Here is a 23548-nt window from a genome sequence, read left to right on the forward strand (position 1 = left end):
ATCAGACTGTACAATCACTGAGTAGGCCATGAGGTGGTGGTCTGTGGGGTCCTTGGCTGCACCACTTCCTACACCCAGTTCTTCCCTCTGGGTAGACGATCCAGCAGCAAGAGCTCCCTGGGAAGACAGAGGCCCTCCAGGAGCCTCATGCCAACATCACAGCAAACAGATGCAATGCGGATAAGATGGTGGCCTTCTTCCACTTGGCCAGGCACCTGGGGACAGAGGCTCCTCTATAACTAGCATAGTACCCTGTTTTCAATGATGATTGGTCCTCCCTGACGTGTTCAGAAAAAGTGAAGGGGGATGTCTGAGGCTCCTAAAGCAATCCTTGGAGGTCACTCTGGGAATGTTTAGCTTGGTCCTCAGGCATTCTAGACCCTTCAATGGACTTCAGGAAACAATGGCACAGGCCACTGTTGGTGCATTAATGCCAAAATTTCAAATGCCCGGGGTATAATGCACCTTCTGAATCACCTTGCAACCCTGTGCAAATCATTTTTTTTAATGGAGCCCCAACACAGACCTTGAAATGCCACCACCAGGGCTCTGACAGATCTGATGTTTAAGATGTTAGAAGCTGGGCATGGCTTCCTGAAACTTCCACTTTTTCCTTTCTTTCAGCTTTTATAAGTCCAATTACGTGCAAAAGTTCCACTACTCCAGGCCTGTGCGCAGGGGCACTGTAGACCCAGAAAATGAGTTTGCTGTGAGTATCTCCTCTCCTTAGCCGTCATGAGCAACCAGAACACACCTCTGCCAACCACAGGTGCTCGGGAACTCATTCCAGAGTCAAGGAACATGGCACTGACATCACAGACAGGACCTCATGTCTACTGGGTCTTCCCATTCTTTGAGTTTTTCTCCTTCCAAGATGTAACGGGGATTCCTGTCAGATGACCTTGACAGTCAAGGACACTTGTGCATTTCCAGGAGGCTGAGTGTGGCTGAAGCAAGTCCTCCAGCACACCCACTGTAGAGTAAATGCTGTCACTGTCCTGAGTGCCAGGCATCTATGTGCATGCTTCCCGGCTTGGACCTGTCATCTTTCCTCAAGGACAAGGCTGGAATGAGGAGGTGACTCTAAGTTCCCCTCAGCTCTCAGCCTGTGATTCTTAATATTTTTAGGAATTAGCATCCTTTTGGGAATCTGATGAACACTGTGGACTCTTCCCCTAGACCACACAAATGGACACATTCAAAATTGCCCAAGAATCCAGACTGTTAGTAAAACCGGGTAGAACTAACTTGGCCTAAGTCCAGAGAGAGATGAAACAACTGTTAATTCCTCCAGGTGTCGGGTGTCACTGTGTATCTGGGAATTGCAATTTTTCTTCTCTGGGTGCACGGGAGGCCACCAGGGCCAGGACTAGCAGAATTCCTTAGTCTGTTGTTCTTCTCCCGACAGTCCATGTGGATCGAGAGGACTTCCTTCCTGACTGCGTACAAGCTGCCTGGCATCCTGCGCTGGTTTGAGGTGATTCACATGTCTCAGGTGAGTTTTGGGAAGTCAAAGCAGTTCCTCTCCTCCTCCTCTGACAGTCAGGGCACAGTGAGCCTCAAGAGACCTCGATGACTTTATAAAGGGGACAGTTTGTTGGAAGGTCCTCTAGGAATCCCAGAGTAGGCAGTGCCCAGGGCATCTGCTGCCAGAGTTTTTTGTTTCATGTTTTAATCACTAGGTAAGTTTTTGTGCCCAGTAAATAAAAGGCTCTCTAGAAACCAGTAATGAAATCAGTAGATGAGGAACATTTTTGTGGTGGGGACTATGAGGAAGGGAAAGAGAAGAAGCAGGCTCTGGAAGACCATCCATCCGGTTACCCCTTCAAAGTTCTCCATCCCGACCCAGACCCAGGACCACAGTCTGACATTCTGTAGAATTCCAAAGTGAACCATTTTCTATTTGGATAGACTGAGGCTGAAAGAGGAAAAATCAGAGAGCCAGAGGTGGCTGGAATCCAGATGTCTGAGCTCCCTCGTGTATATAGATATTGATGTTTTTTGTTATATTTACTTATTCTAATTTTTGTGTGCCTGTGTATGAATGCTAGTCAGTCTCTCTCTCTCTCTCTCTCTCTCTCTCTCTCTCTCTCTCTCTCTCTCTCTCTCTCTCTCTCTCTCTCTCTGCCAGAGGACAACTTTTTGGAGTCTGTCCTTTCTTTCCACCACGTGTGTTCCTGGGATTGAACTCAGAGTCAGGCTTGGTGGAAAGTTTCTTTGCCCCCCCCCCCCCAGCCATCCCAGGAGCTCCAGCACAGACGCTTTACTTACAGCACATCTTAGAGTCTCCATGTCCTCTGTCAGCTAAGGACCATGCAGTTCCCAAGATCCTCAGGACAGGCCAGCACAGTTGTGAGAACCCTTATGGGTGGGAATCTATTTGAGATATCTTAATTTTTTTTTATTCATTCAAAAACTATTTCATGGGTGCCGAACACATATCAGACACTGTCCTGAGACCTGGAGATTCCATGGTACAGCTTCCATGCTGGTGGGGGAGAATGACTAAAAAGTCAAAGTAAACACAAAATGTCAGATGGTGATAAGCGTGAGGGAGGGCTAAAAGGAGGAGGGGTGGCCATTTTAGATAGCAGAGTCAGGGGGAGCGTCCCTGTCAAATGGTTTTGAACAAGGGTCCTGGGGCAGAGAGCAGTAGTCCACAAGATATTTAAGAGATGGGCCTTTTTTCTCTTTCTTTCTTTCTCTCTCTCTTTTTCTTTCTTTCTTTCTTTCTCTCCCTTTCTTTTTCCTTCCCTCTCTCCCTCCCTCCCTCCTTGTGTTGGTGGTGGTAGAACAGTTGTTTTTCCTTTTGTTTTTGTTTTTGTTTTTGTTTTTGTTTTTAAAGCAGGATTTCTCTGTGTAGTTCCTGGCTGTCCTAGAACTCACTCTGTAGACCAGGCTGGACTTAAACTCAGAGATCCACCTGTATCTGCCTCCCAAGTGCTAAGATTGAAGGTGTGCACCACCACGCCTGACTGAAGAGATAGGCTTTTTAATAGAACAAGCAGCCAACACAGAGGCCCTGGGGCGAGATCATGTCCAAATCACAACAGCAAAGGGGTGAATGAATAATAGCAATCAGATCCAAGGTCATATGGGACCTTAGGGACACTTTGTCTTCTATGTAAGTGACACAGAGCCCTGTACAGAGGAGGGATACAGTCTGACTAAGGTTTTTAAGCTACTGTTTTGTCAGCATTAAGATCACCTGACTCTGGTCTTCAGTGCCCTCTTTAGTGAGTCTGGACCAATAGGCCTGCAGGCTCCATTTCAGAGGCATGGCCTAGGCCTTGGGAAAATAGAATGATAATGATGTCAGCAAGAAATACTTATTAAAGGCTGGGCGGCAGTGGCGCACGCCTTTAATCCCAGCATTCTGGAGTCAGAGGCAGGCGGATCTCTGTGAGTTTGAGGCCAGCCTGGGCTACAGAGCGAGATCCAGGACAGGCACCAAAATGACACAGAGAGAAATCCTGTCCCGAAAAACCAAAAAAAAAAGAAAGAAAGAAAGAAAGAAATACTTATTGAACATGTGCTAAACTGTCCACTACCATAATCTCATTTAAACCCCCCAGAAATCTTAGAAATAGATTTTTTTCTCCCACTTACAGATGGGGGCACTGAGGCACAGAGTGAGTTCTTAAGTTGTCAAGGTTAGTGGAAGAGGTCAAGTTTGGCTTTAACCTCTCATAATATCCTCCGGGTCTGGATAGCGCTTCATCTCAGAGTGTCCCATCCATCCTAGTGAGCAGTGTCCTTGAGAGAAATCAAATGGTGTGCTTTTGGTTCAGAGACATGTTAACATGTGGTAAGTGTCAACAAATGCCCCCCCCAGACTCCCCGCTGGAACTGTGCCAAAGGCTTTCCTGCCTTGTCCTAAATACTATCACAAAATCCTGTGAGGTGTACACAGTTGTCACTCTGTATTCACCGGTCCCACATCCACAGATCAACTGATTGCACATTGAATATATTTGGGGAAAATTGCATCGGAACAGAATATGTAAGGATGTATTCTTGTCATTTGCCAAACAATGTGCTAAAATAACCATTTACATGGATGGCATTTGCCTTGCATTCGGTTGTAAGTAGTCTAGAGAGGATGTGAGGTCTCTGGGAGGGTTGTATGGATGATGTGGAAGCATGGCGCCATGCTGCAGAAGAGACTTCAGCACTGTGGATTTCAGTATTCTCAGAGGGTCCCAGAGCCAAATCACCATGGATACAGAAGGATGACTGGACCATTACTAGACCCACTCTTGAGGGGAGAGAGCTTTGCAGCTTTCCATAGCCTCCTCCCATTAGCCCTGACTGAGCCCATCCCTGGGCTGGCTCCACAGGCGCCTCTCCCCCAGCCATGCCTGCTGGACTGTAGGAAACTGAGGAGTCCCTCCTGTGTCCTTTCCTCCTCCAAGTTCTTAGCACTTCCTGACAGACTACACAATTTTCCGAGTGCTTATTTTCAGTGTTTATTAACCAAACATTAAAGACAATGTTGGACTGTAGATTCCACTGCAATATAAATTCTAGGAAGACAGGCATCTTGTCTGCTGTTCTCTCCCTGAAGTGCTCCAAGTGCCGAGAATGGCCCCAGGCCCACACTGCTTCTCAAGAACGTTTAAGTAAATCAGATAAGTAATTGCTGTGCTGACACCCACTGTGTCTAAAGAGTTGCATTTTTCACGTCAGAATTCGGAAACCAGGGGAAAGCAGACAGCATCTTTTTACTTTCATGCTGTTGGCTTCTGGAGTGGTTCATTTTGATTGTGAGTTTGAATCGCCTAGGAGATGGGTAAGGTACACCTCTGGGTGTGTCTATGACACTATTTTTCAGAGAGAATTAACTAATGCTGCATGTGAGTGGAGCCATCCCACAGTTTGAGGATCACGATAGAATAAACGGGGCAGTGGGGGACACAGTCCAGTGTCAGCATTCCCCCTTTCTACTTCTTGTCTGCTGTGTGCTAGAAGTTGTTCCCTCATACCTTTCCCTTCAGGACAGACTAGGCCTTATGAAACTGAGAGCCAGAGCAAGTTATTCCTTCCCTTGGTTCATGGGTGTGTGTGTGAGAGAGAGAGAGTGTGTGTGTGTGTGTGCATGTGTGCATGTGTGTGTGTGTGCTTGTGAGTGCATGAGTGTGTATGCATGTGTATGTGTACTTATAAGTGCGTGTGTATGTGTGTATATACATATGTTATGTGTACTTGTGAGTGCATGTGTGTGTATGTGTGCTTATGAGTGCATGAGTGTGCATGTATACTTGTGAGTGCATGTGTATGTATATATATATGTGTGTGTATGTGTGCTTGTGAGTGCATGAGTATGTATGTATGTGTATGTATACTTATGAGTGGGTGTGTATATATGTCTATATGTGTGTATGTGTGCTTGTGTGTGTGTGCTTGTGAATGCATGTGTGTGCTTGTAAGTGCATGTGTATGTATGTGTGCATCTGTGTGTGCTTGTGTGTATGTGTGTTTGTGAGTGCATGCGTGTGTGTATATGTTTATATGTGTATGTGTGCTTGTGTGTGTGTGCTCGTAAGTGCATGTGTATGTATGTGTATCTGTGTGTGCTTATGTGTGTATGTGCTTGTGAGTGCATGAGTGTGTATATGTGTATGTGTGCTTGTGAGTGTGTGTGTGTTGTGTGTGTTGTCACAGGAATGCAAACAAATCTGGTACATCTTCTGGTAAGGTTTTGGGAACCCTCTCTCGGGTTTGTCACAGTAGATTTGTTCTTACTGGCCTCTCTTATCATGCTTCAGGATGTGTCTCAGACACAGAGGTTTGGTGCCTTGCTAAGTGATGGCATTTCTAAGCATTCATTTCATTTTATGAACTTGTCTCTTATTCCCGTTCTTTCCCTCATGCGGTGCCTTGACCCCAGAACTGTTTTAGGATGGACTTTCAGGAACAGTCTCTCCTATTTGTTGAGGACTTTACCTTGTTCTCAGCCCTATCTAGGAATATGCCAATTCAGCTAGGCCATAAATGACAGTGTGTTGCTGGAGGACCATTACACATCTCTTCACCCTCAGTTTACAAAATAGGAACTGCAAAATATGGAATGTCAGAGCTGCAATGGATGTCAAAAGCATCCATTGGATCCCATTGGATCCCAAAGCTATAAACTCAAATATCTTCCAAGTCCTGTAAGACAAAGTAAATACAATGTCACATTAGGCTACCAGTGACTGGCAGATGCTGAAGCAAAGGCAAGCAGCCAGCTACTTACCTCCCCCTTCTGAGTTAACACTGGGGGACTCTTAGCCAGTACTTGCTGAGTGTCAGACTTCTGCAGACCAGTATGACCTGCTGTTCTCCAGATTTTTTCTTGATTACTGTCCAGGGCACTGTTTTGCACATGAGGAAACTGAGGCCAGTGGTGAACTTGAATTTGTCAGATTGATGGCAATTGTTGATGTCTGCCTCATGCATCTAGCTCACAGTGGGGCTCAAGCTGAGGAAGTAGGTGGGAGGAGCTAGGCAGCTGGAAAGGTTGCTGGCTTGCCGGGAATGGAAGTTACTGCCCTTCCCACTCACTTTCGCGCTTGTTCCCATGGCATAAGTTGGACACAAGTTATTTTGCCTGCACTGCCCATAGAAACTGAGGCTCGGCTCAGCGAGGATGCCAGAGAGCTGAGGGCCTAATGGAGTCCCAACAGGAAGCTGATGGCAGGTTTGGTGACAGAGTCTGATGTGCTTGTCACAGAAGCCAGCCTTTGCAGCCAAGAACAGCCCAGCTTCCCTCTCCAACTCCGGCACCTACTGCCCTTGGGCATGTGTGTTATTAGTTACCTTTCCATGACTGTGATAAAACACCACGGCCAAAAGCAACTTACAGAAGAAAGAGTTTCTTTTGCTTGTAGGGTTCCAGAGGGATGAGAGTCCCTCGTGGTGGGGAGGTATGGCAACAAGCAGCAGACAGGATGGCAGGAACAGGAAGCTGAGAGTTCACATCTTCAACTGTAAACAGGAAGCAGGGAGGATGAACCGGAAGGAGGCCAAGGCTATAACTCTCAAAGCCCACCCCCAGTGACATATACTTCCTCCAGAAAGTGCACATCACCTTCCCAAACAGCACCACCAACTGGGGAGCTACTGATCCAGTACCTGGGCCTATGGGGGTCACTCTCATCCATACCACCATCGGGCATCCCTCCACCTGTCCTTGAGAGCACGAACTGACTGGTGAGGCGACTGTGGATGGAACCATCTCCGTGGCCTGGTTGTGATAGCTTTGCTTTTGATTTCTGTTGTCAGCGGCTGACACCCATGCCTCCCTCCGAAGGCAGCACCCCGAGTTCCGCTCAGAGCTGTGCAAGTGCCCTGCTCAAATGCCCATCTGTGGAGAGCCAGAGCTTTTATGCTCCCGGTCTCTGTTCCTGATGACTGCAATGAGAATTCAGGTCTGAGAACGCAGAAATAGTCTCCAAGGTGTGTAGGCAAGCCAGTCAACACACCTTCCCATTTCTAGGGACTTGCCTCAGAGCTTGCGTATACCAGACACCCCAGGCTGTGTTGGCATCCAGGTAGTGCTGAGCTCCTCAACTGAGGGATAGATTTTCCTTAGAAGTCATTCTGGACCTCAGCTTTGTAAAGCTCCCTAGAGTTGATTTGTATGCAGGACACAAATTCAGACATGGATTTCAATTTTACACAATAGGCCTATCAGTATTCCCCTCCAGTTCATACCCTATGTGTTTATTTACGTGCATGTGAGTCAATGTGCCTGCATGTATGCAGATGTGGGCGCTATAATTTGAATATAAATGGTGTCCCCAAAATAGCTCTGATAGTAGGAACTATGAACTTTTAAAAGGCAGTGCCTTGGGGAGGTTCTTGGGTTAAGAAGGATGTGACAGTCTGCACTCTCTCCCAATGGTGGGAGACACCCTCCCACCATTGCCAACTAGTGCCTTTACCTGAGGCCCAAACCAAGACAACTGCCTGATTCAATTAGAACCTCCAGAACCATGAGCAAAACAAACCCTTTTCTCTGATAAGGAAATTGCCACATGCATTTAGTTGTAGTAGCGTGATGCTGACTAATACCGCTGGTACCAGACATTTTAGAAAGACAGCGGCAGCAACACAGAGTCTGTTCCCAAGGGCTTCTCATTGCAGATGCTTCCATCACTGTCTTAGTGCTTCTCTGTTGCTGTGAAGAGACACCAGGACCAAGGCAACTTACAAAGAAAACGTTTATCAGAGATCACGGTTTCAGAGGGTTAGGCCCTCATGATCGCCATGGTGGGAAGCATGGCAGCAGGCAGGCGTGGTGCTGGAGAAGTACCTAAGAGCTTCCAGCCTGATCTCCAAGATATCTCCAGAGAGAAAGAGCTAACTGGGAATAGCGTGGCCTTTTGAAACCTCAAAGCTCTCCCCCAGAGGCACACCTCCTCCAAGGTCACACCTCCTAATTCTGCCCAAATAGTTCCAGCAACTGAGGAGTAAGTAAGTATTCAGATATATGAGCCTCTGGGGACCGTTCTTATTCAAACCACCACAATCTCCAAAAGCAAGCACTCGGAGAAAAGATTGGGGAATCTGTGTTAGATCAGGATTTACAGAAATAACTTAAGAGTATGGCTACAGAAGCTGACCTGATTCTCTCACACATACAGTAGGTACATGTTGTAAGAGGCATTTCTCAAGAACTCTGCAGCGTCAGGTGTTGTATTGTCTCAATTAATCTTCACTAAATAGCCAACGAAGCAGGCACCACATCACCACCATGATGGACATGATGAATTTAGCTCTCTTCCTCCATGAAGTTTCTCAGATTTCTTACCTCTTCCATCCAGCCCATCCTTTCCCACCGTGATCTTCCCTTCTCAGAATAACTGTTGTGTCCTAGCCTAACACCCACCGAGTTTGGTTAGGACAACCATACTTTTTCTTCCATCCAGTTTCCCGGCTGTGTCTCTGCCCGGCAGGAACAGAGCGGAGTGGTTTCAGCTGAGCCCATCTGGCCTGCAAATCCGAAAATATTGACTCTCTGGTCCCGTTGCAGAAATGTTTGCTGACCTCTAGTTTAGTTCTCACTCTGGATCATAAGCTTCTGCAAACTGCAGTGTTTGTTGTCATCCAATACCACTGTTTATCTTGCTTCCTGAGTTTCATTTTCTCTTCCCTTTAACCTGAGCGCTCAGGACCTGCTGGGTGCTCCTAGAGCAAGCTTTCTTGGTTTCTCCAGCTAGTAGCATACACAATAGCTTTCAACCAGTATGTGATGAATTGGGTCGATGTGTGTTTTACCCAGTTAACTGGGAGAGAAACCTTCTCTGGGCACACTAGCCTGTGCAGTCAGAGCAGAGCCTGGCACTTCCTGCCTGTGTCTCCCCAGAGAAATTCTTTCCCTCTAAACAGAAAGCCGGCCTGCCTGTCCTTGGCCAGCAGACAGCCTCCGAGCTGACTCATTACCCTCAGATCCTGCTGTAGCCCGGCGACTAGGGGTTAGCTTTAATTCCCACCCAAGTGAAATCAATACCAATGATGACGTCGGCTTCTCAGGCCACCCACTAAGGCTCTTCTGCCAATCTTGTTTCCAACAGACCACGATTAGTCCTCTGGAGAATGCTATTGAAACCATGTCCACAGCCAATGAGAAGATCCTGATGATGATAAACCAGTACCAGAGTGATGAGAGCCTTCCCATCAACCCGCTCTCTATGCTCCTCAATGGGATCGTGGACCCTGCAGTCATGGGAGGCTTTGCCAAGTATGAGAAGGTGAGGGACCTTGGAGCTTATCCCCCTGTACCTGTCCTTGCTTGATCCCACACAGATATTCAGCTTGGTTGGACATCAGGTTCCAACCTGACCTCCCATCTCCTTCCCATCCCGGACACACAAGAAGCAATTTCTCAAGGGTCTCCAGTCCCCTGGCATCTCCGTTGAAGAAAGACTCAGAGGTGACCACAAACCATGACTTTTGGCAAACTCACCTCTTCCATAGAGGATTTGATATAACATAGACACAGGGAAAGAAAGAAACGCAGAATGTGAATGTGCAGAAATCTGGGAGCCCAATTCCATAGACAGAGGCATAACCTAGACATGTGAGTTACAGGGTCCCCTCAAGAAGCCCCACGCATTTGAGCCTGAGATTGTGTATTTGGCCCTCCTGGTGTAGGTGGCCAAACGAAAATACCATCAATTATTTGAGTCCTAGTAGCCCCTTTTGGATACGCCAGTGTACCAACAGGAAGGCATGCTTTCCCCAGCATGGCATAGAACAGAAAGCCCAAGCTGGCTTTCAGTTCACAGACCCTGAATGAGGAATGAGCTCCTTCCCACAAAACCTCACTGCACATCCCCCGCCCTTTACCATTCCCTGATGCAAAGGCAAGAATACCACAGTGTACACCCGTTCAGAGAGTGTGACTCCCCTCACCCAGCCGGTCCTCTTGTCTACCCTGACACCTCTGTGCTCACACTCTTCTCAGCCTCCAGAGCTGCTGCAATATGTCCTCGTAGAGTGTGCACACAAGCAGGATGGGAACTCTGAAACGAGGAGACGGGAGGAATGGAGGAACCAGGAGGGATTCTGGGAGGCAGACTTGAACAAGCACTAGGGCAAATTCCTCACTCAGCTCTCTTCCACCAGCAATGATCTCCAGGAGCCCCAGGAGCCCTCGAAGGCTTCCTAACACAGAAACCCCTACCCTGAACCCCACCCAACTCATGCCCCCAGAGTTCTGGTTCAGTAGAACCTCATTAGGACTGGAGAATGTGTCAAGTTCCCAGTTCAAAACAGTTTCCAGGGGAGCTGCTCTAGTGGTCCTGGCACCCCCCTTTGGCAGTGCTCCCCTGGAGTTTGCAGCCTGCTTCCAGTGGGTGCTGATCTGAGTGAGCCTCCATAAAGAAAAAGAAAGCAATATCAGATATGGTCAAGGTCCACCCCAATGCCAGAGGCCTCAAAACTCCTCTCACATAACATTTTGTCTCAACACCAGAGTTGGATCATGTGTCCCACCTGAGAAACAGGAAATCTTAAGTCCCCACCTGCCCCCCACAGGCCTTCTTCACTGACGTGTACAGCAGGGAGCACCCAGAGGACCAGGACAAGTTGAGCCGCCTCAAGGACCTGATCGCATGGCAGGTAAAGCCTAGCTGGGTATGGGAGCATCCATCCAGGCCCTCACCTTGCCCCAGTTCTCTGGCCCTCGACTCACCTAGCCTGGCCTCACTCCACATGACCTTATGACCTTCTGTTACTCCTCACCTCTGGCTGGATTACCAAGCAGGCTTACCAGGACACAGATTTGGAGCACCTTACCCTGGGTGTTGTGTAGTGCCAGCCAGCAATGGATGCTGTGCCGGAGTTGGTTAAGATTGCTTTCTTTGATGTTAAATTCAGGAGGTAGCTTTTCACAGCGGGGCTCAAATGAAAACCACCCCCCCCCCACACACACACACATAAACACATCTACCACCAACCCCAGCTTGTGCTAATCAGACAATAGAAGACTTGCCCCCCCCCCTTCCTTGTGAGGCTGACCCAGTTTGTTGCAGATAGTGCACAGATGGATATCGGCGCCTGCAAATAATTGAGGTGTTTGTTGGGCTGGCTCGCGGTCCAAAGGGTCCACATCTGCCTAGCTCAAAGGGTCCACATCTGCCTAGCTCAAAGGGTCCACATCTGCCTAGCTTGGCCAGATTTGGGCCCGAGGACTTGTGATTTGTCTACCTCCCTATCCATTGTCTTGCTGCTTTCTTCTCCTGGCCCACTCTTCCTCCCCACCTCCTTCTGCGCATCTGCTGCCGCTCTTAGCTCTTAGAAGCTCTTTCTTCTCCCCTCTGTCATTTGCCTCTCTCTCTGCCTCCTACGCCTGCACATCTCCCTCCTCTCTCTGCTCTTTCTCTGCTCTCCCTCTCTCTTTTATTTCTCTCTCCTTTTTCCAAAGAAGAAATAACCAGACCCTTCCTGCTCCAGCCCTGTGACAGACAGCCTCCTCAGACAGCTGCCCTGTCTGGGTTCTGTGCAGATGGTGCACGGATGGCTATAGGAAGAGTAAGCTGGGGAGGAGGTGAGCAGGAGCCTGGGCCAGGAGTAGCAGTCTACAGGCTGCCCATCCCCTCCTCCTCCCTCCTTGCCAGGCACCATGCAAAGAGAAGTGCGCTTTCCCTGCTAGGGAGTTTGGTTACTCCAGGGAAATCAGGGGCTGAGAAGCATTGGGTGCAGACTCTTCTTAAAATAAGTATTCCTAATTCAGGGCCTTCTCTGCCTCTGCCAATTTATGCAAAGTGGGACTTTAAAAATGAAACGCTGAGCGAGCGCTGCAGACATAGTTTTCCTGAATGCATTAGGTGCGTCTGGAATTTTCTCTCCCCTTTCCACTCCGCGCCACCCCTGAAAGCTAAACATCCCTCAGGTCTTTCCATCTTTCTGGGACCACCTGTATTCTTTAATATTCAAACAATAGCACATCCTTCACCACCCTGATCTGAGAGGCAGGAAGGCCAACTGAGTGGGTCCTTTCCCTGAGTACTTCTGGGGCATTCAGGGAGGACTACCAGGTTACACATACTACCAGGTTTGTGCCGTTGCCAGGACTCTGTCGGGCATCTCGTCTCCTCTGGTTACAGTTCTCCATGCTGAATCTACTGCCTTCAGAGGATGGAGCTTAGCCTTGCAGAGAAGTTAATGCAGGCTACCCCTTCTAAGAACATTCCACCCCAGCCTTGGAGCTATGTAGAAAGGCTCCAAATAGATGAAAGCAGCAGGCCTTAGAAGCCGCTGCCTCTTAAGATTATGAGGGACATTCATGCAGCGCCCCCTAGTGCCCACCTTCATAGCATGCCTGTGGCTCCCAAGGCCACAGGTTACAGAGGCCCTTTAATCCCAAAGGATTTAATCTCAAAAAATACTAGGCTGTGTCCCTCCTGCTCTGCCCAGGTTTACTAACTATGGTATGTGCATTCAAATAGTGCAGTCCTGCTATGCAGGCACGGTGCTGTTCCCATCAAATCAGCTTGCATGTTTCCCTTCCATCCACCCTCAATGCCCTTGTTTACTGGGTTCCCACTGGGTCCCAGGCCCAGTGCCAGGTAACACTGAAATAGTGATGGGCAAGCTTGAGCCTGTCCATTGGAGCTTAACTCCAGGGAGGACATAGTTTTGCAAGGCTACACACAAGTGGGGATTTTTTCTCAAGACTTGAGAACCTTGGATGTTAAAAGGAAATGGTCTTACCAAACCAGAGAAAGCCGAAGCTTCCAATGGACAGCTCATGTCAGAATTTGTAGATTTCAAGATTGGAATTTTTCTAGATTGTACTCTTTCTATGTGTTTTGTTCTTTGTAAAAAGATTTTATTACATGGGACAATATCTACAGTACATTATTCTCTCAAGCTTTTTGCTGCAAAACATTACATGTAGGAAACTTCATACAAATATACATGGTTCTTTGGTTTATCATCAAGCATCCATAGACATGACCTCTAACCTACATGCAATAGGCTTTATTCTGGCACCCCAAGCCCATCTAACATAGTCCTGTAGATATCACCACCCCTCCCCAAGGCTGACCACTTTCCTGCTTTTATAGAAATCACTTCCTAGCTTTTTAAAAATAGTGTTCCACTCTCGAAACACACATTCCTAGGCATCACCATTTGCCCTGGATTCCTGATGACCTACATATAATCGGAACCACTATGTACAGTCGTTTGTGTCAGTTAGGCTTGTAAAATTTGTCCATTTTGTTGCACCTCACTATCATGTATTCATGCTGTCTAGAAGTCTATAAGATAGGTCATACAATGATACCAAATGTATTAATTTTTCCGCTGGCATAGAATTAGGTTGGTTTCAATTAGAAGCTTTTGGCTGTGTCTTTGTTGGGTGTGTTTAGACATGGAAATGCTTGCTCTTAACATAGGGAAAAATGTCGCTTTAGAATATATCACTTCATTTCTATCAGCAAGGGTTTATTCAACCAACATCATATAAATAGAATATGTGGTATACTCTGCTTTGTGTTTAGCTTCTTTGCACAACATGGTATCCTTAAAGCCCACCAGGTTGCTGCATATATCAGAGGTTTGACTTTTGTGACCCGTGTCTAAGTATATAGCATACAAACCATAGACCCATTTGTTGACCAACCCGCCTGTTACAGGTAGTAGTGAATTGCTGGTTCATTCAAGTTCAACTTTCCTGGCTATAAGAAACCCAATGTGTTCAAACCAGCTTCTCTGTCTACCAGCAGACATGAGAGTCTGAAGCTCTCTCCATTCTCACCTACACTCACACAAAAGCTAGCTTGTAAAAATGGCAACCATATTAATTATCCTTTCTGATCACAGTGGAATAAAACTCAAAATCTATAGCAAGATAAACTTCAAAATTATATACATAGATGGAGACCAAATAATACCTTTAGAAGAACAATGGATCATTGAGAATGTGAGAAAGGAAAAAGTTATAAAAATCCCCTGAAATGAATGAAAACAGAAATACAATATACCCAGACCCATGGGATTTAGCAAAAAGTCTGTTGTGAAGTCTGTGCCATGTACAGACGGGAAATGCACATTCCAAAGCTCTTGATGGAGAGTTCTGTGAATGGCAAGTCTGGCTGATCTGTAGTTCAATGCCCATATTTCTTTGCTGGCTTCTTTTGGTCTGGTTGATCTGTTCATTGGAGATCACTGTGTCTCTCAGCATCTTCTTGGCTCCCTCATCCCTCTTAACACCTTGAGACTGATGCTAAGTGGACCAATTTTCTGTCTTGTCAAAGTGTAACACTAAAGCTATAAATTTATTCCATTTTAAATCTTACTCTATTATCTTTATGGAAGACCCTTTTGGAAATATTTTCTAAGTAACATCTTAAGCACTCTCGTCTTTCTTCCATGTTCATTCATCTGTCCCTTTTGGTCCTACTTGGTCTCTCTCCTGCCTGTTAGCTTTGGTCTTGTCTCCTGTGGGTGAATTTCCTCCAGTGTCTAGTGACCCCAGCAGATTCCTCCTAGTTCATAGTGAAGCTAATTGGAAATCAATGTGCCTGGGAGAAGGCTCTGTTGGCAAGGTGGCATCATTGCTTGGTAACTGAGTGACCCACACATTGGAACTTGCACACCTGTATGGGACCATTTACATTCTCCAGAAGTAGATCCTTCAAACTGGTTCATGGGAAGATGATCACAGCTGCTACACTGGGCAGTTTTGGAACTGTGCAGTGGCCATCTTGCTAACCATAAGCACACTTCCTTTTTATCTACTTGTTCCTAGTCTGGTGGTGGCTGTTCCTCCTCCTACCCTTGGGTCTGGTACACCCGAGTCCCAGGTTTCATGATCTGATTGTTTTAGAGGACAAGTCTCTGCTTCTTGAGAAAGTGGAACACATTATACATAGCTGAAAGGTGAAGTGGTGGGTGCCTGGGAAAGGAACTGGCCCAGTGCAGACTCCCAGTGCCTCTCTCAGCTTTCTTGTGGCATCCTTGCCTCTGCCCCTGAGTATCTCCTTGGTCCCTAGAAGCAGGGTGGCCTCTTCTAACCACTGAGTCTCTCCTCTGTTCTTGGAGGTCAGTTACAGCCCCCAGCCATCTTCCTCCTGCACATATGATGGAGTGTGTATAGCCGAGTACACATCTCACTGCAGAGTGTATTTCTCCCTTCACCTACTCTTCTCTCAAGACATCCAAGAGGAGACAGAAACGTCTTTACTCCACCATGGTGGAAGTGTTTACTGTTCTAGAAAGATCCCATCCTCCACCCTAGTAGTCTTAGTTATTTTACCCAAGGGTCATGCAGTTAACTTTCTTATATTTTTCTTCTAGCAGGGAGCCCCATGGCTCTGTTCCCCTGCCAGGTCTCTAAGGTTCAGTGCCCTGACCTGTTCTCCCCTCCTCCCCATCATCCCAAGATTTGCTAACACTTTCTAGAAACTCTCTACTAATAAGAGAACTTTTTGATACCAGCACAGTCATAGCTTTGTTCAGTGGCCATGAGAAGAACAGTGGTGACCCATAGTGTAAGATGGACTGTAACCTCTCTCCTCTCCTCTCCTCTCCTCTCCTCTCCTCTCCTCTCCTCTCCTCTCCTCTCCTCTCCTCTCCTCTCCTCTCCTCTCCTCTCCTCTGCTCTCCTCTGCTCTTCCCTGGTGCCAGGCATTTCCCCCATGATTTCACGTTTGTACTGCCAAGTACTTTTAAAGCAAGACCGTAAGCCTAAGCCCTGGAGGTTCTTCCTTTCTGTCCTCTGAACTCTGACTCTTCGTAGATTTTTCAGGAACCCAAATTTCCCCATGCCTGTGGCTTCTAATGCCTGGGACAACTACAATTCCAAGGAAGCAAAGGCAGCTATCTCCTTGCATGACAAATTCTAAGGCTGCAGCTGTCCTGGGGACTATGTGGGTCTCTGAGCATCTGAAGTTCTCCAGGAAGAGATAGCAGGCCAACTCAAGCTCTTGAGCTAACACCCAAGCTGAGGCCCCTCGCTTACCGTCTCTCTTCAGATTCCCTTCTTGGGAGCGGGGATTAAGATCCATGAGAAAAGGGTGTCGGACAACCTGCGGCCCTTCCATGACCGGATGGAGGAGTGTTTCAAGAACCTGAAAATGAAGGTGGAAAAGGAGTATGGTGTCCGAGAAATGGTATGAGTGATCCCTGTGACCTGCAAGCGGGAGGACTATAGGAATAAAGGCTGGAAGGGACTGACATGGGGTAACCATACATGTTCCTGGTCCCTTAAAAGTCACCTCCAAAAGAGAAACCAGTTATATATCAGATCTATGAAACTACCCAAGGAACTATATAAGTATAAAAGTTACATTAATGAAGCTCTTAGCATGTACTTGGCCCTCTATAAATACAGTGGATGTATATTTACTGACCGATACAGGCAAATAGGAGGGCTTTTAAGTCCTTATATATCTTTTTAGATTTAAGAGAATCAAATAACTTACTAAAGGCTGTATGGCAAGTTAAGTGAAGGCCAGGGTGTCTACCCAGCTGTGTTATCTCCAAAGCCACCGTACTCTACCGCCTGAAGAGGACAATGGCCAGTACCCTCAGAGACAGTGTCTTTCACATAAAGTAGAATCATCAAATGTCAGGGCTATGTAGTACCTTGAAGAGTGTTTGCCCCAACCCTCTTGATCTACAGACATTCAGAGAGGAGCCGTAGTTCCAGGAAGGGCCTAGAGCTGGACCTGGGTCTATTTTCCTTCATGCAGAAATAAGTTGACCTTTTCCATGCTCTCTTCCTGAAATGCAATTCTGATGTTAAACACTTGGATTTAGACCAGACCTCCCAGGCTGAGAGAACAGTCCTCCATCCACTTTAGATATCAGCCACAAACGCCAGGCCCTGGGAATGAGGCCCCACACTTCTGCACATAATGACTACAAATTTGGGGGCTCTCATCCTCCCTGCAGAGCTAGTAATTTACTAGAACTCCTGACTGCAGTGACTCAACAGTTTTTGAACTTTGTGATGATTTTAAAACAATATGCAGTCCATAGAAAGTGAACTCCAAATCTAGATCTTTCTGAGGCTAGAGCTGTGTGACCACGCACTTTTTGAAAAGTCTAGACTAGAGCACCTACACACAACTCTCAAGCAGCCATGGATGAAGAGGCCCACAGTGGTGTAAGCACCACTGCACTATTGTGTGTGGTGCTCCTAGCTAGGATGTTTGGCGGTCCAGGTAGATTCAATGCATTTTCATGCCACACTTTCAACTTAGTAATAGGCTTATTAGGATATATTCTCATCGACTGAGGAGTTTCTGTACTGAAGCTTTCAGATTATGATATGATTTAAGAGGAGCTAGGTGAAGAACACAGAGGGTCAGGTATGAAAGGGCGCTGGAGGGTGATGTCAGGCACACTAGTATGTGATTACCTACCAGGGAGCTCACTAGAGCTTAAGTGTGGAGTGTCTTTCCAGGGCTTTCACTATGTAGCCAAGATTGAGTGAATCATTGTTCATGGGCTAGAGATTCATCTCTGTCCCCTGCCTCCTCCCTGGAGAGTGAGTTGATAATATATGGCTCAAAGTCTCAGCCCTGTAATGACAGGGTTGGTCTCTCTGGCACGGGCAGGCTCCATCTCAAGCCATCTCATTAGCATAAAGAAAGATGGTCCATGAGGCCACTGAATAATACAGATGCTGTCTCACCTGGGGAAATTGGACTAGCGATTGTTCCCCTGGGATAGAGGCTGCAGCCCCATGGTCCTGCTGGCTGGAAGCTTTGCACTGATGCCCTCAGCCCACAGTTCCACCCTGCCCAGAGGGGAGGAGGGCTCCGATGGCAAAGCCCCGCTCTGCTGGCTGCTCACCACTGTCCTCATACCTGCAGCCTGACTTCGATGACAGGAGAGTGGGCCGCCCCAGGTCCATGCTACGTTCCTACCGGCAGATGTCCATCATCTCTCTGGCCTCCATGAATTCCGACTGCAGCACTCCCAGCAAGGCCACCTCAGAGAGGTCAGTCCTTTCCTGGAGCTCCTGGCCCAGGCCTCCTCCCCTTTCCCTTTAAAGTCTTTCCCCAGCTAGGACCTCAGGAAAGCCTTGGAGCCTCTCAGTGGGTTGCCTTAGCTGGTGCCAATTTTTAAAGCATCCTGGGCAGCTGAGAGAGGCTGGTGGCTTTCCCAAGAACCCAGAACTCACTGCAGCCACACACCCCCATTGCTGCCACTGGGCTCCTTGCTCAGTGATGTCTGTTGGCAATCAGCATCCCTCACGAAGCCTGCTTTGTAAACGTTCTTTCCTCTAACAGGGGTCCCATCCTTCCCACATCACTCCCATAGTGACATGTCCCCTCCCACATCTCCTGCCTTGTCCCCTTTGTGTCCTTGAGCCTTGTGGCTCTTCTCCTACCCAGCTTCACTGTCTGCATGCTAGGCACCATGTGCCCAGTGTCCAGGTTGTTGCACATCCCCACTTACTAAGCAAGTGGTGACTCAGAGAAGTCAAGGGATTTACCCGGAGTCATTCATAAAAAGCAGCAGTCCCTGGATTTGAACCTAGATCTACATTTTAACCAGCTTCATCTCCTTGCCATCCCTCTTGCTCTTGATGGCTTACCACCTTCAATCATTCTAACCTTTTTTGAATGTTTGTGGATGAGTGACTTCCTCAATTTGCTGTCCAGATAACTGATCAGCTTTACAGTGATAGCTCAGTCAGCATGACGGTCCTCTTAGGTCTCCTGTGTCCCTCCCGGGCTGTTCCACTGAAACTCTAACTACAGTTTCCACTGCTTCTTTCCATGCCCTTCAGCTTTGACCTGGAGTCAGCAGCACCCAAGACTCCCAAAGTGGAGGAGGAGCCCATCTCTCCAGGGAGCACTCTGCCGGAGGTCAAGCTGCGCCGGTCCAAGAAAAGGACCAAGAGGAGCAGTGTGGTGTTTGCAGATGAGAAGGCAGCGACCGAGTCAGAACTGAAGCGGGTGAGCAGAGGTGCCAGGTTCTCCTCAGCTCTTCTCAGAACACTGTGCCAGGCAGCCCAGGGCTCCCGAGAGGGTGGACTGCAGCCTGGCTCCCTCATTGCACTGGGTCTTAGAGGAAGGAAGCTGCCCAATAGAAGGTAGAGCAAATACTCATGCCCACAGGCAGGATTTGAACCCAAGCCATCGGACTCCAGAGACTGAACAGCCACTGCAGAGGGGGGCAGCCACTCGGGGCCTCAACTCCCAGTCTCCTATGGCTGTCCTGACTCCATTGGGCTTCTGAGTGCCAGGCTTTGTGGGGTGTGGTGAGCAGACTCTGAATATATGTGTGTGTGTGTGTGTGTGTGTGTGTGTGTGTGTGTGTGTGTGTGTGTGAGAGAGAGAGAGAGAGAGAGAGAGAGAGAGAGAGAGAGAGAGAGAGAGAGAAGAGATTATATAATCAACTTTTGAGTGGCTGAGGGCAGCCTGTGGTACATAGTAAGTTCCAGGGCAGCCTCATCTACAGAGTAAGCCCTTATCTCAAAAAGAAATCCCATAATAATTACTAATGAGATTTGGTATTGGAGAACCCTGAGTTCATTGTTACTCCCCCCCTGGAAAGGTTTATTGAAAGAGAGTGAGCATTAGTTGTTATGGCACATAGGGGTCGGGATGGTTCTAGATGAAACATCAGGGCCAGCTGACGCCTTCTGGTGAAGAAAGAAAACCCCATAAATGTCCTAGTGGGCCTGTGAAGGAAGAGGATGGGCATGTCTTCTATGTCCCAGGATTCTACAGAACACCATTCATCTGTAGTCTAACCGAATAGACCCTTTCCAACACTCCTGCCATTATATAATATGTAACCGTAAGGCAGACTGATACAGAATGGTATAAAGCAGAACAAATGAACTGTCTCTGCTGCCAGGTCCATAGAAACCACGTCCATCCCTTTTCCCTGCCCTTTGAGGACTTGGATATTTGCTAAGCCCTTGTGATCTGTGGTGTATTCATCCAGCTTTCCAGAAAGCATGAGTTCATGAGCGACACCAATCTCTCAGAGCATGCAGCCGTCCCCACCAGGGTGTCTGTCCTCTCTCAGATGAGTTTTGCCAGCCAGTCCATGCCCACCATCCCAGGTATGTATCTGCCACTGCTAACCCAGGGGAAGAGGTAGTGTGGGTTGCCAAGCTGTCAGGGAGAAGATGGATGAGAACTACTTCTACAGAGCAAGGCAGGCTGGGTATCCAGGGCCCAAAGCCCCTGGTTTCTGCACTCTTCTCAACATCCCCCATGGAGGAAGGATGTGACCAAGCTCTCCCGGAAGCAGAAGAAGTCTGCTGATCCTCTGGAACCACTCCCTACCAAAAGTCCCTCAACTTGCAGGCCGCAGCTCCTCCAGGTCCAGGAGCATGCCTTTGGCATATCTCTATGGTCCATGGCACCTTTGCTAACCTGGAAGCCTACTTCTACATTTGCAAAGCTTGCCCCTGCATCTCGTGGCTGCGGTGTTGGGTGTATGGATGATGCCTGTACCCATCTCTTACTGTCCAGGGACGCGGGACAGCCCCCACTCACTTCCCTGTTCACAGAGGGAGACCCATGCACAGCTGGCACTCAGCATCTATGCAGCTGGTTCTAGTGTCTGTTACTCCACACAGGCCCTGTGCTGAGGACCAGGCAGAACAGAACAAGGCGGAACAGTGCTGCCCCCTTGGGGCCAAACAGTGCATGTCAGTAAAGACATCTGCTCCCACCAGAGTGCCTGCTCCCGCCAGGCCCTGTCCTAACTCATTATCCCCCTTACACCATGGTACCCACCCATGATGTAGAAAATGACACCCCATCCATTGTTGCACATTCAAACCAGTGCACTGAATGTCAGGCTCCTGTACAGACTGACTAGTCAGTGGGAGGCTGAGTCCAGACTCAGTCGTGTGCTTCCTGAAGATACCAGCCCAAGTGGCAAGGGATCCCCCCTTCTCATCCCTCTTCTCAACTAGACACCTCTGGGCAAGGCTTTTCAAAGGGCCAGGAGACAGGACCACCCCCAAAAAGGCCTAAGATACTCTTTCTGTCCCTTGGGACCCATCTTTCCCACACCCACTCACTTGTGTCTGGGGCCCTACTGTCTTTCCAGCCTCCACACTCTCGGTGGCAGGCGTGCCTGGGTTGGATGAGGCCAGCACATCTCCCCGGATGAGTCAGACCTTCTTCCCTGTCTCAGACGGTGACAAAAAGACCCTGAAAAAGAAGAAAGTCAATCAGTTCTTTAAGACTATGGTGAGGATGCCAGTGGCTGGAAATGGCGGCAGTCGGGGTGGGGGGGATGCCGCGGGAACACACGGAGAGGAGACCTGAAGGAAAAATCAGGGAAGGTCTACACAGGTGTGTCTGTTCTTCACCTGTGGGTATGCGCCTTCGGCTATTCCCTGGGGAGTATGGCCAGGGATCCCAAGGCTAGGGCAACTGTCCAGCAATGTCCATCATGTGGTACTTCTTGGGACTCCCTTGAGTAAGACTGACCCCAGTTCTAGAGCACAAGGCCTTCTGGGACTGCCAGTAGATAGCCAGCCCTGACTTAAACTCTCCGTTAGAGCTCCTCTCTGAGCCCACAGCCAGCTATCTAACTTCAGAAGCTGAAAGTATGCTTTTTTTTTTTTGGAGGGGGGAGCAAAGCATTTTCCTCTTCTGCTTACATTACAAAAGCCTTCAAATTAAAAGTTGGTTTTGAATCACTGACTCTTGAAGTCCCACCTCCTGTTGTTACCCTGTCGGTCCTTGTCTGGGATCAAGAAAGGACGGACGTACTTCCGATCCTCCGGGCTCTGTGATTCAGAGCTCAGATACTATAAAAATCACAGGTTGCCTGAGAGCCTGCGTGAGTGAGTCAGGCACCACGCTAAGCACTTCCCCGTCATTACCCTGTTTGATCCTCCCATTCCAGAAGGGTTTTTGCGAGGCTCACAAAGTCGGCTAAGTGATGTGCAGAATTCATACAGCTAGCAAGGGGTCTATGAAACTTCCCCAAAGCTGCTTCCTGACCAAATTCAAGGTCATAGCAATTCCCAATCACTTGTGTTTAGGCTTCAGTCATGGTTGTGGGGTCTGGAGTGCTCTAAGATGATGCATATAAGAATCCCATCTTGCTGTTGTGTTTGTGTGTCTTCCCACCAAGCTGGCCAGCAAATCAAGTGAAGACAGCAAGCAGCTCCCAGACTTCCTGTCCACAGACCTGTGAGACACTGCTGAGCAGAGCAGCGTGGGAGCTCCAGGGGAGAGGCATGCACATGACATTGGAATTACAGGAGGGGACAAAGCCTTAAAAGAGACAGAGGACCCCAGTGGGGCCCCAGAAACCAAGTGACGACAAGCCTTGTGTCTCCTGATGCCACCACCAGGGTGATGGATGACTCACTGGACAAAGAAGCCCCACCATGGATCCATGGACCTCAAGGAGTCAGCAAGTCCCGGATGGATGCTCTCCCCAGCATCCAAGGCATACACATCATAACTCAGGTTCACAGCTAGAAGGAGCTGCGTTTTGTTTAATTCCTAGGTCTCAGCACTTAAAAGAACTGAAAAGCCTTTAAATGTTCTATTTTCAGTTAACATTTTTGTACTTTACATTTTTTAATAAGCCCTTTCTAGTCAATCACTCCCAAAATGTTGCTCTTTCTTACTGACATTAAAATGGTCTCATGGCTGAAACAAACTTTGTTACCCAATTCTGTTCCTGGAGGACTGGGTAGAAAGTTCCCAGGGTGGTTCCCAGGGGACTACAGCAGTATGGAAGGCTTCTGTTAACTCATCTCAATGCCATGTTTTCCTTCCTAGCTCAGGCCACCTCAAGAATCTTCTCTAAGACTCTTGGTTTCTTTGGGGCCAAATCCTGGAGTATCAGGGATGCCAAAAAACCCTATAATTTTTCTCTTAGAGCTTGACAGCAAAGATTCCCATACCACCTTCCTCTGTCTCTACACAGAGATGGCTACACTACCTAGCCTGATACTCTAGTGAAACCTCCAAGCAGTATTGGAAAGGAGAAGTTGGAGGGCTGGTGGATTCATAGACCAGCCTCTGAGTTATCATCAGGTCAGAAGTGGTGGCTTTCTTGGAGGGCCATCTGCAAGTGAAATCGTGAGGATATCCATGGT

At 48.1% G+C, this 23548-nt stretch overlaps 1 protein-coding gene across 1 annotated transcript in view; it reads left to right on the plus strand.

Moving 5' to 3' along the window:
- The window catches only part of Dock2 (dedicator of cytokinesis 2), a 408847-nt gene extending 385741 nt beyond the window's left edge, over window positions 1-23106 (plus strand). Inside the window, exons 43-52 of the mRNA XM_015997613.3 lie at window positions 625-709; window positions 1409-1495; window positions 9561-9737; window positions 11026-11109; window positions 16473-16610; window positions 18321-18448; window positions 19244-19412; window positions 20410-20530; window positions 21532-21674; window positions 22570-23106. Of these exons, the coding sequence (XP_015853099.2) occupies window positions 625-709; window positions 1409-1495; window positions 9561-9737; window positions 11026-11109; window positions 16473-16610; window positions 18321-18448; window positions 19244-19412; window positions 20410-20530; window positions 21532-21674; window positions 22570-22632 (1195 nt within the window). The 3' untranslated portion in view covers window positions 22633-23106. The remainder of the gene's footprint in view (window positions 1-624; window positions 710-1408; window positions 1496-9560; window positions 9738-11025; window positions 11110-16472; window positions 16611-18320; window positions 18449-19243; window positions 19413-20409; window positions 20531-21531; window positions 21675-22569) is intronic.
- Window positions 23107-23548: the final 442 nt, after the last annotated feature.

The sequence above is a fragment of the Peromyscus maniculatus genome, chromosome 8, assembly GCF_049852395.1.
Source record: "Peromyscus maniculatus bairdii isolate BWxNUB_F1_BW_parent chromosome 8, HU_Pman_BW_mat_3.1, whole genome shotgun sequence".
In the NCBI taxonomy this organism is placed as follows: domain Eukaryota; kingdom Metazoa; phylum Chordata; class Mammalia; order Rodentia; family Cricetidae; genus Peromyscus; species Peromyscus maniculatus.